This window comes from Triturus cristatus, chromosome 4_1 (genome assembly GCF_964204655.1).
Source record: "Triturus cristatus chromosome 4_1, aTriCri1.1, whole genome shotgun sequence".
NCBI classification, from domain to species: Eukaryota; Metazoa; Chordata; class Amphibia; order Caudata; family Salamandridae; genus Triturus; species Triturus cristatus.
Genome location: NC_140585.1, coordinates 285,203,133 through 285,222,482, shown reverse-complemented (window position 1 = coordinate 285,222,482; position 19,350 = coordinate 285,203,133). Strand labels below are relative to the sequence as shown.

Below are 19,350 nucleotides of genomic sequence, written 5' to 3'. Positions count from 1 at the left end.
TTGATGTCTCTTATTTTAGCTCAGAGTCAGCTCTATTTATTCTTCCAAACCACAAAGGAAAAGGTCACAAGTTGACCATTGACATCAGTGGATGTAGCAATTTCTGGAAAGCAGAAGCACATGCAGCTGGGACTAGCCTTACATGATGAGCGTGGAAACCCCCCTGTGGGTTTCAGTTCTCGGAATCTAATCGGAGCAAAGATATCTTTATTTAACTGCACAGCGTGTGGTTATATCCTGCTCAATGCTTATTGGCTAAGCTTATCTTACCCTTTGAATGTGGTTTCTTCCATTAAGCCATCTAGCCGGTTAGGTGTGAAGCTGTGGTTTGTGCAGAAGGGAGTGACCAGCTATCAGACTTGTAGGTGTGATCTCTGCAGAGGCGTATAAATCTGCATCAGTATGTACTAAGGCAGGATGTGTACCTGGTATTTCTTCTTATGTACGTGTTCAAGTTTATAGGTGTAAGAAACCACAGTGCGTCAGAGGAAGCTGGCTCAAATGTGAGTGGTGCATTTTGGCCCGTCTCTCTAGCAGATGAACCTATTTTTGCAGTTTCTACGCTTAAGCGCTACTGGCTTTTCTGAGTCAGGAAGAAGACAAGATCTGTGCTTCATGCAGTATCTCAACTAGCTGACCGCAATCTATTTCCTGACATTTCAACAAACTGTGTGACATGAAACATTCAGCTAAACACATTGTCTTTTGTGGTATGGTATTTCTGAACTATTTCTCGCAGAGGCGTGTGTTCCTACTAAGACCTGCAACTGCTTCTAACTTCAAACCTTTGCATGGAAGTTACAGGCCTCAGCTCTGTGTGTGTTTGTATATAATGTATTCTATTTTTCCCTACATCATTTGTAATGTGACTTGCACGTGTAGCGGACGCTGAGGGAGGATTCTAACTTTAACGAGTTAGTTGCAGTTGAATGTCTGAACCAGCTGAACGTGACGCAGTGCATCGTAAGCTATTTGATTTGTGGAATAAAGCTACCTTTTTGCACTTACTCTTCAACTTCATTGCATTTGGCGATGGACTTCCTTCTTCGCCCATCGTTGAACCAACACATTGGTGATGTTCAGATTTTTGCCTGGGTTTTATGGCGTTCGGTTTTTCCACTGGAGCTCACTTCATTGCATAAACTACTCCTGCACCAGCCACCACGGGTCAGTTCACATGCTTCATTAGCGCTGGGTGAGCTCCACTAACATTGCTGTGTGCAGCCTAAACTTTCAGCGCTGCAAGTACCATGCATCAGGTGTTAGACTAACGCAAGTGCATCTGAGTTGATCATTCTAAACTAGTAGCTGAAACACACATTCACACAGTTCCATCAACCAAATGTCACCATAATTGAGGCCAGAAGTGAGGCAGTAAGTAAATCATAAAGGTGGCATTGTTTACGTTAAAAAGCAGTGCTTGTTGGGAAAGGGATACATATTTAAAATAAATGCATTCATTTTTTTTGAAGACGGATATGTGATTCAGTAATGAGAAGGGGTTATGAATCTTGGAGCAGCAGTCTCAGAGTACACAGCTGGTTATGACACACGCCCAACCCACACAACACTCTAATGTATCTTGCATGCCTGTGGTGCTAGGCTGGGTGGTATAGTGATGCTTTTGTAACTGTTTCCTTCTGCTTGTTTCCTTTCAGTAACACTTGCCCTTTTTCACATGACATCGAGTCTGATGTCAACAAGGCTGTGCTCAAGGCCCACAAGATTAGCAACCTTAAAAAAAAGGACCTGCAAGTTCTGCTGCTGCTGAATGACCCATCCTTCCTGCCTGAGGTGAGATATGCCAGAGAAAGCTACGCTTGTTACTCTATGCTGCACACTAGTCGGTACATCCATGGAACCGCGTACAACTTGATTCTAAGTGAATTTGGCTTAGGGAATTCACTATTGCAAATCCCTTGCTAATTAATTCAATGTACAGAAATCTTTAGTTCACCCTTCGACCTTACAGGCAATGTTACTCTTAAATACATTTAATTGTAATTAGAGGAAGTTCAACTATGAAGGAAGTGGACTTAGCGAAACCTTACTATGTGTATTTTCTTCACAGACCAGTGCATTTCATTTGGGAAGTGGTTATCTTGCGAGACTGACAATTCTGTCAGCAGCAGTGACCTGGGTCATTGCAGACCAATGACTGTGATGTCAGTAGGGAATGCTAAGGGAGTTGTAATTGTTTTGAATGTGGAGTTACAGTTAAACTCTAGGGAACTAATGAGTAGTGGACTCAGGAATCAGATCTCTGAAAAAGTCTTCCTCATATGAAGGCCAGTTGGTAGTTAATGTTAAAAAGGCTACAGAGGTTCTTCACGCACTTCTCATGAGAAGGACCCCAGGCTTCCGGTGTAAAGGGTTCTCCCTTACCTTGTCATACATTGGTCGGGTGTGGGCTCTGTAGGCTCCTCCCGCCGCTTCAGCAATTCTGCAGTAGGACTTAGTGTCTTCATCAGCATTCTGCTTTTTCCCCGCACGCTACGGCTCAACTGACCTGTACTAGGGTTTCTGTGGTAATTCCTCCCTGCATGCGGGTATGTCGGTAATGCTGCATGCAGGGAGGTAGTCTTAGTACCATGGCATTGTACACATTAAACTATTTTCTTTAATATGTTTTGATCTGTGAAGAAATCCTGAAATTAATAGAACATTTCTATGTTTACTGCTGGTGATTTTTACTGTGTTTCATTACTTATTTATTCCCCATCCAAGATAGCTGAACTGCTTCCTGGATTCCATCACACCTATTTTGATTTATGGATTCTCCACCTTTCTCCAGTTCCTACTTCATTACTCCTTGCTTTTCACTCTGCTGCTTAGTTTTACAGTTGGAAGGTTAATGGTCTCCAGTTTTTCTTTTCTGCTAGATATTATTTTTCTTGTAAAAAATACAGGGTTTGACTACAGGTGTCCCTCCTCATATTCACCAATGGACTCATGGGGCCCATTGATGGTCGCATTTTAAGTATGATACTATCCTTTTACACGTTTATGCTGGTGTCATTTCATTGAATGTTATGAGTTTGTATTGTCTTGTGCGTCCTATTATCACAGGTTCACGCACTTTTTTGTGGCATAGTTTGTTTATTTATTTCACCACCACAGAACCACCACGACTTATAAAAACAATTTAGACCTCATGGTCGTGTATCTTGAACCTCTCCTTTTTACTTTATATCCTTGCAGGTCTTTTTTGATTTTTAACACAGGCCAATTAGGTGCTGTATATTTATTTTGTCTTTTTCTTTATAATATTTGTGTTGATTGAGACACATGGAGTGGGAACATCATTTTCCTTCTAGGTCCTGATGAAATGCCTTGGGGAGAGGCATGAAACTAGTTGACCACAAAAGGAAAACAATAGGTTCTGACGCCTAAGGTTTTCCCACAAGTCCCCAGATTTTAACATACCTTCTTTGGGGTACGGAATACATTTTTTTTGGACCCACAAATTTGGCATTTTTAACTTTTCTTTACTTCTGCTAAAAAACACTCCATTCAAATTTATCATATGTGGATAGGTGTATAGGGACCCGCCTATTTTTAACAATTTAGTGGTCCCACGTATCCGTTGGTAGTAGCACGCCCCTGTCCATAGAGGACAGGGATGGACCCTATGATGAAGCATGCCACCAAGGGGAAACCCGGGTGAGTGACGGTTTTATGAAAAGGAAAAATCTTTTTCTTTTCCTTTTGTTGTCTTCTGCAAGGTATTGAACAATATTCCACCCTTCCCTTGTTAAGGGTACCTCTCGTGATTATTTATAAAGTGCAGTGGAGGACATGTCCCTACCTCCACTCTCCCTCCTTTGTTTCTGATATTATTTTCTGGGACAACTCTAGACTTCCAGTCACACCCATGTTTGTTTCCGGAGATAGTAACCCAATCCTACAGACCAAGAAGTTACTTCATCCTTCGCCGAGAAGACATGCCCTTGACACCTGGACTTATTGCCCAAGCTGCTAGAGTTAATTAGTATGCAAGTCCTGAAAAGTGGTATCAGTTGTCACCACCATTTTTTGTGAACATCAAATGAACCAGCATAGGCATCTTTACCATTTCCGATATGATTGTCTTAAAGGCACCTTTTGAATTCTTAGACCACTTCAATTTCTGTCCCATTCCTGAAGATCCTTAAAAAATGATCAGAGCAGGTAGACATTGATAAATTATTTGTAGCATGAGATCAAGGTGAGCTCTTCAGGCGAAAGTGTAACATTGTAGTTGATGACAAGGTGGTGACTGAGTCAGTAGTGACCAAACATTGAAAAGGTGTTTGGTGGAGATATTATTGAGTTATGTTAGTCGGATATAAATTCCAGTGGTCTAGAAAGGACACAAATTAAGTGACATGCTTTTGACATGTCCATCATGCTAAACATTTGTAATGCTCCCAAAACTGAGAAATTCTTCAGAAATGTTGGGCATTGGTTGTCTGTCAATCCATAAGTTCTGGCTCAAATCCCTAATGTCCACACACATTCTATTATTTTTACTTTATTCCTTGGGCACCAAAGCCACTGGTGCAAGCCATTTGGAGTCCTCAATTTGTTCAATCACTCCCAACTTATTCAACGTATGCAACTCCTCTCCCAGTGGGTCTAACATCAAATTCATTAATTTATGCACTACCGGTCGCATTCCTATTTTTCAACACTATCCTCTATTTAAATCGACCAAATTACCAAGTTCTTTTCAGATCACCTTGGGAAAAGTATAAACTGTACCTTAAGCCTCATTCAATCATAAAAACAACTGTATTCATTGGAAATTAATGTGGTACCTAGTTCTCTTTGATGCCTCCAAACTAGGAGATGATGTCCCCTCTTGGCTACATGTACCTTAACAATGGTCTCTTTTCCCCTAAATCTATTCAGCATGCATGTAAAATTGGTTCTTGTTCTTCCATAACCACCAGCACTGATATTCAGCTCACGAAACTCAATGATACAATGTCACACTTCGGCTTAATACATTCACCTTAACCACATGCTCCAACAACTTCTTCAGTCTCAGTGACTTGTAACACAACCTTCTTCACTTTCAGTTTTATTCTATTCACCATTTTGTGCTACTAATACGTTTTTTACCACCTGGATCCTTCACTACTGCTACTTCTTCCTCACATATGTTCTCATTCCTCATTTATTGCACCCACTCGGGTGTGTGTTCTATAACATTTCTACAATTGTAATGGCTTTCTTCAAATCTATGTTCTTTGCTAACGGTTTTCTATGATCTTGAGATGTTTAGTGCATCAAACATACCATCAAATATCCAAACTCACATGTTATTTCCATGTTCCTCAAGCATGCTCTATAATTCTCTACTTTATTAGTCTTTCCTTGTTGTCGTGCATAAATTGTATGTCTTTCCAGTGCAACAATGATTTGTGAACCAAAATGTCCTCTAGCATCCTTACAGAAATTTCATTCACATCACACAACTCGTCATCACCATTTCCCAGTGCTAGTTCCTCAAGGCTCTCATAGATATTTCTCCCTTTGAACATTAGATGATGTATCTGTACCCCTGTTTCTTGGAAGCTAGAATTTCTCTCACCCTCTGGCAATCTATTATGAATCAAATACATTTTTATATTGTTTCCATTGCAATAATGGTTCACCAGCTTTAGAAAGGAACAGTGGTTGCTGTGACATACTGGCGGCAGTCATGAGTAAGTTAACATAATGAGTTAAAGAAAAATAAAATAGTTATCTTATATAATAAACTAACACAACAATCTACAATAACAGTGCAACAATATGCTTAAATTTCCTAGAGTGATTTCAAATACATGTCAGTGTTTCATAGTCGTGGAGTATCTCAGGATATTAGTTAGCTGAATAGAATAGCACTCTTCAAAATCAGATTTCCAGAGTTCACAAAAGTTATCTTACTTGCACACTAATTCCATGTGACTTCTGCACTTTTGCTCTTCAAGCTAAATTTAGAATCAGCACTGCTCTGCCTTGAAATGTCATTGCAAACAGTAGGATCATAAAATAAGTCACTTAGTACCAGGAAATTGTAATTCAAAGTCAAGCGTACTGGTATCCTGCTGTGTGTTGAAGGCTTTCTTCCCATTCCGTAAACACCTTAACAATACTTTAGAGTATTGTGCAAGCTACGTTGAGCAATCTGATTTAAATACAACTACACATCCGCACAAATATATCCACACAGAACTTCAGTGCGGTGTTGGCCTAATCCAAATAGCTGCTGATGCATGCGTACAACTCCACACAGCGCAATGCATCACACATTTTCTTGGCATTCAAGAATATGGGTATTCTCTGTCTCATATTATGGTGATAGATGCAAAATGATGCAAAGACATCACTGAGTCAAGGTACCATTTTGTTCATCTCAACTTAGAGTTGTTCCACACGATTTATAGGATCTTCTCAGTGTTCATTGAAAATGTCAAAATACCAGCCTGAGACCATGTATGACACCTTTGTGATACCTGAAGCTTCCAGTTCTTTGTGCACTGTGTCACTTCACTGTCTTGCTGTATAAAGTTCATGGGTGGTGGTGCAATTATATTTGTCCTCTGCACAGGCTGATTGTGTTGGATTGTCACCATCTGTTGTGTTTTGCCCTCTCCTCACTGGAAGAAAAGAGGTCCACAGCACTGATAGGGGGCAGAGGTTTATTGGGCATAAAGAGACAGACTACCAGCGACCAGGCAGCTGAACAGTTTTCTTCAACTGATTGCTGAACATTCTAGATCTTTGTTTGCCCCCATACTATGCGACATCCACACAGTCTATGCCCACCTACAGCCTATTCATAACCATAATGCTCATTAAATGACCCTCTCTGCACAATCCAGCCTTCTGAGAAGCCTTTCTCTATTCCTATGCAACTATTGTAATTGAACACTTCTCTTCAGGGATTCATCATTGCACCACTTCTATTTAAATCTAGCGTCTGCCTCCGCCTGTATGTCATGAAATCCTTCAGTCTCACCTCCTACAACCACACAGATGACACCCAGATCATTCTCAAACTGGGAAATTGCTTTCACCATGAGTCTTATTATCTTGGCCCCTGCATCCGAGCAGTGGACGAATGAGTGATACACAATCACTTCAAGCTCAACTCCTCTGAAACTGAAATTTGTACTTGGTCTATGAACCAGCCAAACGACCTCTGGTGCTCCCTGAACTAGAACCTCTACTGCTATGAACATGAGGAACCTGAATGTGGTTTTGGACTCCGGACTCCGACTTCTCTGCAGGTTAGTTAGATTACCAAATCACCCTTATTCATCATGAGGACCCAGCCTCTTATTTGTACACACCTTAATATCTCCAGATGTTGAGGCAACAATAACTTTGGTTATCCCTTGAATAGATTACGAAAACATACTACAACTAAGGGGAACCCGGGTTTGCACTTCACCAAGTCCAGCACATCCAGGACAAGGCAAACAGACAGCTTCTCCACCTCAGCATCACGTTGTTTGGTGCGGTATTACTGCACTAGGTAAATGCTGATATCACCAAGCATGACATATACCAGTTGCAGTATTACATCCTTCCGAGTTCCACACCTTGTAACAGTTGATAGTGCTGTAATATCACATGTGCTATCCCATTACTAACTGTAAATTCAGATTGACCAGAACTTTCTTTGCCCAAATTCCGCCATGTTTTACCTGTCAAAGTTTGTGTGAGAAAAAGGTGCTAATACCATACCAATTGTTATCCTGAAATTCCTGTTTCCACAAAATTAGGATAAGCATCACCTTTTAAATGAAGAGCAAAGGAAATTGTTAGTGCAGTATTGGTACCAAAATTAAATGCATCTTTCTGCATTACCAGACCGGGCATAGCAATATGCAAACTAAAATGCAAGACAAACATTACAGTGTCAGCCTGGAGATAACACTGCACCACTGTAGCAAACAAATCAAAAATAGAAAACCTTATTTTTGGTCCATTAGAGCTCACCATTCTCTGCTCACGTAGTTAGTTTCCTCTGAAGACAAATGAATCTCTGGGAAAGGTAAATCATTTTTCATGTCCAGTATCCAGGTATGTAATAGTGCCCTCTCACCGGGTGGTATGTTAGCTGAATTGAGACAGAAAGAGTCACAGTTGAATGCCAGTGTTAAAACCTACTTTTTAACTGTCTACAAAAACAGAAGTATTTACCATCTGGACTTAAAGTAGCCACATGGTTAGTATATTCCTGACTGGCTATTTAAAAAAAATGTTATTATAAGGAAAGTATTAGCCTTATTACTATTAAAAAGTAATAGTATTAAAATGTAACTATTAAAAATATTAAGAATCAGCAAAGAGCAGTATATTTCCCCCTGAAATTTAAACTTAAACAGGAAATGCAATAAGAAATCACTTCGAACTTCTTTTAGAACCGTGCAAACTAGTCGTAAAATGTCATTAAAAATCAGATGCCATGCTAAAAAAGAATATCTAGGATTTTACATAAAATCTCTTCCAAGTACTATCTCCTGGCAATTGCAGAATCAGAAAAAATGGCAGTATTTTTCTAAAAGACGGCAAAAGTACTTTGTAATGACACACTCCAAGAGCAGGAAATACACACACTGCCATCATGTTCTTCAGTGCTGCACTAAAAGTAAATAATAAAAAGTTATGGTTAGACAAGTTATGGTTACCCTTAGTAGTAGACAGCCTATCTTGTAGGATTCATATAATTGTACGAAAGACAACAAATTTGGAACAATTCCACATTAATGCCTTTCTGGGCTGAAAAGAGGTGTCCAAACACTAGACTTTCCATTATGCAATCTTTCCTTGACGGGGAGAAAAAGAGACCTTGCATTCCCTGGAAGTTGAGAAGGACTGTCACTCTTTAAGGTGTGATGTTTTGCCTCTGCTAGTCATCAACATGTGGGTCCATTTGTAGGGTATTCAGTCCAAAGAAATGCAGGCTTCAGATCTCCAGCCAGAAAATAAATATAGGCAAATTCAATAGATCTAGGGTTAATGTGGCAAAGCCAGCAAACACAGGCATGCAAAAAGGATGTTTTCATCCAGTAGCACATTCAGGCCGGACGTATAGTTTCAAAAGCAAGGGGTGGGGCATCCTTTTTGCCCCTACCAGATGCACAGCTGAATGCGCCATCAAGGCGATCATGTAGTTAGTCCATTGTTATAAATTATGATCACTGTACTCATTTTACACCAATGTGTTTGACATCCTTTCAAGATACATTTGTTTTTCAAGCCACACACGGAATGGTTTGCCATTTCCCAAGTTTCTTGTGTTCCAACTGTGCCCATTTGGACCTCTTGAAAGAACATGATCAATGCAAAAATTCATCCAAGACAGTGTTTTATTAAATAAAACCCAATGCATTTCGGGCAGTCAAGTGCCCTTCGTCAGGGGTCACTGAAAATAACAATAAAAACAACAGATATGACCATTACCATTTATGTGAAACACAATAATATATCATGCATTAAACTGACATTCACAAATTCATTTTTCAAAATGCGCTTTACAAAATGCTATAATTGCACTTCAACCTCCTCTGATTACCCGACTCTACCTGCCTCAGACAGTAGTGTTAAGCACCCACCGTTCTCCTTAGTCAGTCCCTTTCTTAGCTAATACATTCCCCACTTTATTTCCGTGATTATTCAAAACCTGCTCAACAATCTGCTTTCCCATGTTTGCCGCAGCTTCCCTTCAACTACCATCCTCAAACTCTCCACACCATCCTACACCCTCCTCCTTGTCCTTCTTTCCCTTCCCACATAAACCTGATCAGGTACTCCCCCCCTCACGACTGAATCCTAGCACTGTGTCCTATATTCGAAAACAGCTGTCCCTAACTGAATCTATTTCATAATTACTCTGAGTTATCCTCTTATCAGTGCTATGATCAAAACTGCATAATAAACAATCCTTCCACCATGGCACAGTCTTTCACCCCTCCTTCATCCCTCAGCTGTAATCTACAACCCTATTCCTCCCGTACCTGCCATAAGCGTTTAAAAACATCCTGTCTCCTCTCCGTTCAAAGCCGATTGTTAGCTCTACATCCCTCCCTTATTTAACCACGTGTGTTTTTGGTTTAAACTTCCTGATTGGCTCGTTTCAAACACTTTCCCGCCATCAATGCTGCAATCAAAACTATTTACCAATCACACCGACTACATTACCCATAATACAGTGGACTAGTTAAAACTCTACCGGAGCTCGCGTAATCACATTACTTCCTGACCCATGCAAGAAAAACACTGCGAATAATAAAAGTGCGCATTCAATGCAACTAATCTCCAAATGGTAATGTTAATTATTTTTTCAGTTGTTTGTTTTGGAAAAAAAGTCTCCTTTTTAGTATCAACACCAGCTAGTGTGTGGTCGCGTACACAGTTCTCTCTTTCTGCTTCTTATTCCATCTGAATCTGACGGGTGCTACCCCAGAGCCGGGAAATCTTCAAACCTGAACAATTATGGGGCTGGGATGCACACCTTTCTTACATTTTGCTTGGCCAAACTTTACTTTGTTAATCAAGGAATGCATGCAAACTGGTAAATGGTGCCTTGCCCAAATGGCACCAGGTTGAATTCAAAAGCAAGGGGTGGGGCATCCTTTTTGCCCCTACCAGATGCACAGCTGAATGCGCCATCAAGGCGATCATGTAGTTAGTCCATTGTTATAAATTATGATCACTGTACTCATTTTAAACCAATGTTTTTGACATGCTTTCAAGTTACATTTGTTTTTCAAGCCACACACGGAATGGTTTGCCATTTCCCAAGTTTCTTGTGTTCCAACCATGCCCATCCGGACCTCTTGAAAGGACATGACCAATGCAAAAACTCATCCAAGACAGTGTTTTATTAAATAAAACCCAATGCATTTCGGGCAGTCAAGTGCCCTTCGTCAGGGGTCACTGTAAATAACAATAAAAACAACAAATATGACCATTACCATTTATGTGAAACACAATAATATATCATGCATTAAACTGACATTCACAAATTCATGTTTCAAAATGCGCTTTACAAAATGCCATATTTGCACTTCAACTTCCTCTGATTACCCGACTCTACCTGCCTCAGACAGTAATGTTAAGCACCCTTAAGGACGTATAGTTTGTCAATGTTTGGCGGTGGTAGTGGTGGTCCTGTTATTTATTGTGTGGTATTAGTAACGGTGATAGACTAGTGCTATTGATAATGGTGAAGGTATGTGGTATTGATAGTAATGTGATATTGGTGATTATACTGGTACTGTTGTGGTGGTATTGATGGCAATGGTGATATTGTTAGTGATATTGTTAGTGGGGTGGTGTGATATTGGTGTTAGTATTATTTAGGCGGTGTTAGTAGTAGTATTGGTATTTTTCGTGGTTCTATAGGTGGCGGGATTCTTGTGGCAGTGGTGATATTGGTTGCATTTGAGGTGGTTGCATTGTGAGTGGTATGTGTTGTGGTATTGGTGATGGTGATATTCTTGGTGGTATTATTGAAGGGAGAAAGAGGAATGCATGTGCAAAGCATTAATGTACTTCCAGGAAATGAGTGTTAACGGGCTTGTCCTTCAATCCTGTATACACAAGTACACTTACTGGCAACCAGTGTTTTGGATGTATATAGAGGAGGAGGTATTGCCCTTGCGGTTAAATCAAGTCTACCTTGCAGTTGGAAGGTCTTAAACATCGTTGGATGTGAGAGTGCCTCTTTTAATATCTCGATCAGCCCCCAGTTTTCTATCTCGGGGATGGTGGTCTACCGGCCCCCAGGCAGTGACGTGGCAGTCAGGGAAGCCTTCCCTGATGCCGTCAGTTCCTTGTCTATGGGTTGTGCGAATTTTTCCATCTTGGGAGACCTCAATCTCCACTTTGAGAACAGGAGTTTGCCGGCTGTTAATAATATCTTAGCCGACCTCGAGGCCCTCCAACTGGTTCAAAAGGTAGCTCAACCCACTCATGTGGGAGGGCATACACTCGACCCCTTTTTCACTAACCTCCCGGAAGCCACCATCTCTTCCATAACACCTGTGGGGTGGTCGGATCATTTTTCAGTGGCTATTCGAGTTCCGTTGCCTGCTACTCCCTTTATCCCCCCTTCGAGACCTATTCTCAAAAGACATTGGAATAAACTTAGACTAGAGGACCTCCATGAGGTCTTGGCGTTAGATCCACTGGGACCCTTCGATGGTATGGAACTGGGTTATGACCGGTTCTGTAAGTGGATTACTGGGGCGCTCGATCTCTTGATCCCTATTAGGGCAAGTAGGTCTCGTCTGAGAGAATCGAGCCCTTGGTATGATAACGCCCTGTGGGCGTTAAAGGGCACTTGTAGGCGGGCTGAGAGAGAGTGGCGGAGACACTATGATGCGGCCAAGAAATCGCTGTATCCGTCCTCCGTCAAGGCGTACCATCGAGCCATTTGTAGAACTCGTGCAGCGTTCTACTCAGAAGAATTCCGTAACAGCCCTAATCCATCGAAATCAATATTCAAGGCCCTTAAAGATCTCTTGGCCAAAAGAACTTCTTCCCCGGTATTGGCCTCCACTACACATTGCGAGGCTTTGGCATCCTTCTTTTTGGAGAAGGTGCAAGCCATTTACCGGTCGTTTTCTGCTCTGAGTCCACCTTTGGGGCCTCTGGGTCGTCCTACAATGGAGCCGCTACCTTTGCTTTCCTCTGAGGAATTTGATAGGGTGACCCTAAAAATTAAGTCTGGTTCACCTTTGGACCCATTAAAGCCTGTCGTCTTTAGAGATCAGTGCTTTGTAGGACGCCCTCTTCTGCGATCCTTCATTAACACTTCACTGATGACGGGCATGGTTCCAGTCAAATGGAAGCAGGCGGTGGTTTCTCCTATTTTGAAGAAGCCTTCATTGGATCCCTCGAGGCCGGAGAATTACCGGCCTATTTCCTTACTTCCCTGGCCGGCAAAAGTTATGGAGGCCCATGTCAACCAGGCTCTCTCTGATTATATTACCCGAGCTAACATCTTGGATGACACCCAGCAGGGATTTCTTGCTGGGCATAGTACGGAGACAGCTCTTCTGGTTATGGTTTACCATCTTCGTGGGCTGGTGGATTTGGGACAGACGGCGGCGCTAATATTATTAGACCTAAGCGCCGCCTTTGATACTGTCTCACATCCTATCCTTTTGCGTCGCCTGGAGGAGTTGGGCATTGGTGGTGCCGCCTTACAGTGGTTCCACTCCTTCCTTGAGGACCGTTCCTTCTGCGTTGCCATACCTCCTCATCAGTCCAATTTCTATCCCCTGGGCCTGGGGGTGCCTCAGGGATCCTCGCTGAGTCCCACGTTGTTCAATCTTTACGTGAGGCCGCTGGCTGATGTCGTCAGACAGTGGGGCATGACGATGGTCTCGTATGCTGACGACACTCAGCTAGCGGTCACTATCAGCGGGGACGCTGAGTGCGATGCCCCCAGGTTCCAGAGTGGGCTGAGAGCGGTGGCGAGCTGGATGAATGCCAACTGCCTCCAGCTCAACACGAAGAAGACTGAGGTTATGGTTGTCGGGAAGGGACGTGACCTGTGGGGAGATAGATGGTGGCCACCGGAGCTTGGACCAGTTCCAACTCGTTACGGAGCTGAGAAACCTGGGAGTATGGCTGGAACCCGCTCTCAGTTTCGTGGGGCACTCCAAGAAAACTGCGGCCTGTTGTTTCGGAGTTCTTCGAGGCTTAAGATCTATCTTGAAGTTTTTTGACTCCTCTACGGGGCAGTTGGTTGTTCAGGCAACCATAATCTCTCGATTAGATTACGCCACTTCACTCTTGGTAGGGGCTAACTTGGCGGAAATTAACCGCCTCCAACGGGTCCAAAATGCAGCAGCTAGGGCCATAGTGGGCCTGCCTAGGCCCTGCTCTGTGTCCAGCACTCTCCGATCTCTTCACTGGCTCCCGGTGAAAGCTAGAATTCACTAAAGTGCTTTGTCTGGCATTCAAGATTCTGAAGGGTCTAGCCCCTCAGATTTTCTTTAACCTTCTGTCTTTTTATGTACCGTCTCGCCCTTTGAGATCGTTGGGCCAAGCGTTGGCAGTAGTCCCGAGATTCAAGTTGAGTCGTATGGGAGGTCGGTCCTTTCGGGTGAAAGCAGCTATCTTGTGGAATTCTCTCCCGTTGGAGATTCGCCTTTTGGACGATCTCTTTCTATTCCGTAAGCTGTAAAGACTGTGCTATTTTAACCATCTTATTTTCTGGGCTGTCTGTGTGTTATTCCCTCTGTTCTGTTAGGTGCGGCTAAGTTTATCTTGTCATGCGCCAGGACGCCCCTTAGCTGGGGCAGCTGTGCGCAATACAAATGCCCCTAACATAACATAACATATGAATTGGGAAATAAAGTCAGCACTGTAATGGCGAGGAGGCATTTAGGTTCCCATGTTGCCCCAAAAAAGTATACGTAGGCAATGCTTCTAGTTCAAACTGTTTTTCAAACTCTCAAATCTTAATGGTTTCCCTTTTAAAGCAAAGTTGTAGGATTAATCAGAAGAAACATTATTGACCCCTTTTGTAATACTTTAAATAAAATTGCCTTTCATACATGAAAGGTAAGTAACTCGTATATAATGAAAAGTTACAAGGTGCATGCTGATGTTTTTACTTTTACAGTACAGTAAAAGAAGGAGAGAAGGGATTTATTAGGATATTGGGAGTAACACGACAAAGTTTTATAAGGAATAAAATACTGTCTACTTTAGGTAAAAAGGATATTGCACATCACCTAAATGTTCCTTGACCTTATAAACTCTGTCCTTGTTGTTGTATTTGGTCACATACCTCATTGGTGTCTTGTAATATATTTATAACAAACGAAAATAAATAATTTTTGTACAGGCATGGAACTATTGAAAGGTGTATGCTACAATTCTCTTAACAAACTGAGGTTCCAAGGTGTTTAATTGTATTTGAATTGTTCACATTAGTACACAATGGGGCACATGCATCATACTAAATACCGGTCGCAAAAGGGCAGAATCAGCGAATCTGCCCCTTTGCAACCGGTATTTTTGCATTTGGGATGCATCAACCCAAATTTGCAATCTAAGTAATCACAAAATTTGCGATTACTTAAATTGCAAATGCATTTAGGGAATTGCTGTTTATTTGTGTACACTTTGCAACTTCTCTTTGCCTTATAATTTGCCAATAGTTTTTTACTTTAATATCTCCTGCAGAGGGCAGAATTATTTTTAAATCAACTTATCAATTTGTAATTTAATAGAATCCCACAGAGAAAATCAAAAAGACACAAGACCACAAAGTTCATTAAATCAAACCTCTCTATGGTAAACCTCTCTATGGTATTTATACCATGAATATGTATTTTCTTCCCAGTTAAATGTTTAAGATGGTATCTTGTAACAGATAGTTTTAATCTTTCTACTACTTTAATAATTATCATCTACCTTTTTTAACTTAATATTAGCATATTTGTATGTGACAATGGATTCATTATAAACACTCTTTGTTGGACTTGGCATCCCGAAACTTTTTGTCTTTCTCCCTAGTGTTTTTTGCTAACTTGGAATTGGTGGTTTGAAAGTAAACACGATAAATATGTACGTTTGACGTGTCAGATGGAAAATAATAAATGCTGCACAATGGTGTGCGCAAGTTATTGTTACCATTGTGTAAATGTCCCTTTTAAAATGGACGCCATTCCTGTCTGCACATGTGCCGCCTCACTGAGGTGGGTTAGCGGTCTAGTGTCTGAAGTGACAGGGTGCCCTACACCACCCCCACAGTTACAGTTGGGACTGAAACTGCCAGGAGCCTTCTGGAAGGTTCTAACCCTTGCTGGTAGGTGGGAGGAGTGGATATCTAGCAGAGCTGGGATGCCATGTGCTCAGACGAAGCGTGGACACCCTGCCAGGAGGTACCGCCGCATGGGCCTGTGGGCTGTTCCCTGTGCCCAACTGTAACCCCTCTGCTGTCCACAGGGCTAGTGAGAGCCCCGCTGCTGGAGTAAAAGACTGCTGTACCAGGAGGAGTGCCACGTTACAGAGGATGACAGTTCCTAGGAATTGCGGCCCTGTTCTGATGAGTGCCCACTGACTGCTGATCTTGCCCAAGTAGTGCCTGCTGCTCTCCTGCCTAGCACCTCTTGAGCGCTACAACCCTGCTTCTTGGCACCTAGCGCCGTGGGAGCGCTATATTGGACTGGACTGCACTCCCAGTAGGTGAGGCGTGTGGGCACTACATGCTGGGGTGAGTCCCTGACCGCCTGCCTGCACCCTAGCGCCTCGTGAGCGCTATATTCGAGGCACCAGAAGAAGAGAGCGTTATTTCTGGTCCCTGGAGCTGTGGGGCTTCCTAGCTCTATATTTCACTGCCCCAGAAGGAGGGAGGAGCGAGTGACGCCGGCAGCGCTGTGAGGCCAGGGAGAGCTGTTTATTTAAAAAGAGAACAGGAGCCCAACCCGCACTGTACTGGCTTTCGTGTGTGTCCACCCCGCAAGTATCTGCAAATTGAGCTGAAGCCCACCCCGCGTTTTGCCACCTTTAGCGGGTGCCTACCCCGCACTTTGCCACAAGGAGAAATCACCGCAATTGCCTGCACGAATTCACGAGTGGGTGCCCACCCTGCCGTGGTGCCGCAACGGGGTGCTTATTAAAATCAGCGGGAGCCTACCCCGCGTTATCCCCGCTGTTTGCCACCTCTCGCCTGCCTTTCAATATTGCGGGAGCCTATCCCGCCGTTCATCAACCTCTGCGGGTGCCCACTCCGCGGGTGGATTCTACTTGGTTTTAAAACGAAGGCGGGAGCCCACCCCGCACTTTGTAGCCTGGGAGAGAGCGCCGAGAAGAGGAGACGGAAGACAGGCACCCGCGCCTCCCTGTTGGCGGGGCCTGCCGAGTCGGAGCCTCGCGGCCTCCATTTCCGCCTCCCCCGTCCTGGGGGGAAGCTGTCTGGAGCCGCACGGGCTCCCCGTCTAGGGCCCGGGTCCCGGGAGGGGGCCCGGGTGAAGTCCGGAGACGTGCCACGAGGAAGGCGGGGCTCCCATTTGGGAGAGGAGAGCCCCGCAGCACCAGCCCAGCACAAGAAGAGTCCCGGTTAGAGCAGCCGCCTCCCGCCAGCGAGAGGAACAGAGCTGCCTGGGGACGCCAGAGAGAGCCTGGTGAGTGGGGCTCAGTCCCAGCTTGGTGGGGGTGGTGTCGGGGCACGGTGTCGGTGCCCGCCTCCCCCCTGTGTTGCTCTGAGGGCCCAGGTTTGACTAACTGCACCAGTTGGGGGCACTTCAATATCCTGAGTCCCGGAGAGGGCTCACATCTGTGGACTGTGGAGCCCGTGGTTGGCTATTCCCCAGCTGCCCCGCCAGACAGTGGGCAGCTGCAACGACGCCATATCGTTGTTGCGTGTAGAAGAGGGACGCATACCTGACCAGACACTTGTGGGCCTTATTGGTGCACTGCGGCAGCGTTGAGCCAAGCTTCCTTATGTGAATCGGTGCAGGAGGGCTGGGGCCTGAATTGAACATAGATCTGCCCTTGTTACTGATTTTTCCTACCTAAATGAGCCTGAATGCCCACATTGAGAAGGAGTCTTGGGAATGTTCATCCATACCGCCCAGTGGTTTAGGAGGGATTACCTGTTATATAAACCCTGCATAGGAAATGTTGCCTTTACTGAATAGGGGCATAAGAAATATTGCCTGTACTGAATAGATACCTGGTTCCACTTTTATGCCTCACGCTAATGTGACTTGGCCTATGCCTAACCTGAGGTTTCAGTTTATACCTAATGTTGAGTTCCTGCCTAATGTGATGCATAAAGTGTTGTTTAGCTGGCCGATGTTCACGCATTTATGCCAAGGAGGGTTGGGTGCCTAATGTTATGCTTTTGCGCTACTGGGGAGGCCTTCATGCCGCATGTGTTTAGGCCCAATGTACTGCATGATGTGCTTTGTGCATATGATAATGCCCAATGTCGTACCATAATGCTAATGGGTTCATGCCTAATGTATTGTTCATGTTGCAGGCCTACTTGGAGTTGTGCAAATGTGATGTTGCCTTTCACGTTAAGGTTATTTCCCATGCTCATGCTTTGATGTTGATATGATGATGCAGGGATGTTTTCCTTCTCGGCCTCATGTGTAGGTCCCATACTGATGGTGTGCATTTATGCCTAGGGAGGAGCCTCATGATTTATGCAAATGGGTGGATGCCCTTACACGGATGGTCGGTGTGCATAATATGCCCCCATGCTCATATGTTTATGCTGTAGTTTTATACCTAACGCAGTTCTGCTAATGCAGATGGTACACCTATACTACTGCTGACTTTCATTTATCCTGTTTATGCCTGGTGATGATTCTGGCAGCGGCCCGATTGGCCCTGCCCTGTAAATAGTCCCCTCTGTACTTGGCTACCTGGTGCCAATTGGCGCCGTGTTCACAACTGTGATTGCATCCTACTGTGTTTGATATAATACACAAGTTATTTTTCATGCAACCTGGTGTGGAGTCTCTTTTTGTAGTGTGCCTTGTGTGTCCTCTGTGTGTGCTGTGCGGATGCTTTACACATTTCCTCCGGAGTTTGGCCCATCCGCTCTGCACCACGCTACCCGTGTCTAACACTCTTTAACTCCCTTATTTCACACGTCTTCAAGATTCATCTTATATTATTTATATTTAATCTATTCTGTACTTCAGTTTCAAAACTCAACAGTACATTATAAAATAGGTTTCCAAAATGATTTTTAGAAATTGTTCAACAGAAGGTGCACCCACCAAATCGTTCTTAAAAGTGCCACAGAGGGCGGCATTCTGGCCCAGGTTTCAGCGCCACCCCATTGTGAGAGTGGCATGAAGGTCTGCTATCTCTTGCAAGCCTATGTCCCTGCTTGTGTTGTTGAATGCATCACAGTGAAAGCCATTAATAAGTGTGAGAATGTTCCCATGTGCTTCATTATGTCTGCATAGTTCATTGTACACAACACAGAGTTGAGAATATATATATATATATATATATATATATATATAAAATTGTACACAACAGTTAAGAATGTGTATATATATTGTTTCATTGTTTTTAATTATTGTGTGCCAAAAGAGAAAGTTGGTATTCAACCAATAAAAATCAATTTGCACAATACCTGTGATGCTTTATGGAGGTTGACAGTATGTCTACTATGTTTATTAAAGTTAACAGGAAATGGATGCTGTAACTTTAAAAGAATCAATTGCACTTTGAATCCCTACCCCTGATTAAAACTCCGAAACGCGCAGGGACTTCCGTTGAATAAAATACGTCTTTGTATAGAGGCTACGGCACCAGTGAGTTTTCTTTTAAGAACGGAACATTGGATTGTGTGCGATATGTTGGGAGTGGCGTCCC

General features: G+C 43.3%; 1 protein-coding gene across 1 annotated transcript in view; it reads left to right on the top strand.

Annotated features, from left to right (window-relative positions):
* LOC146854285 (protein mono-ADP-ribosyltransferase PARP12-like) overlaps positions 1-19,350 on the top strand; it is a 307,738-nt gene that overhangs the window by 15,458 nt on the left and 272,930 nt on the right. The window contains exon 2 of the mRNA XM_085652066.1: positions 1,659-1,794. Coding sequence (XP_085508192.1) covers positions 1,659-1,794 — 136 coding nt within the window. The remainder of the gene's footprint in view (positions 1-1,658; positions 1,795-19,350) is intronic.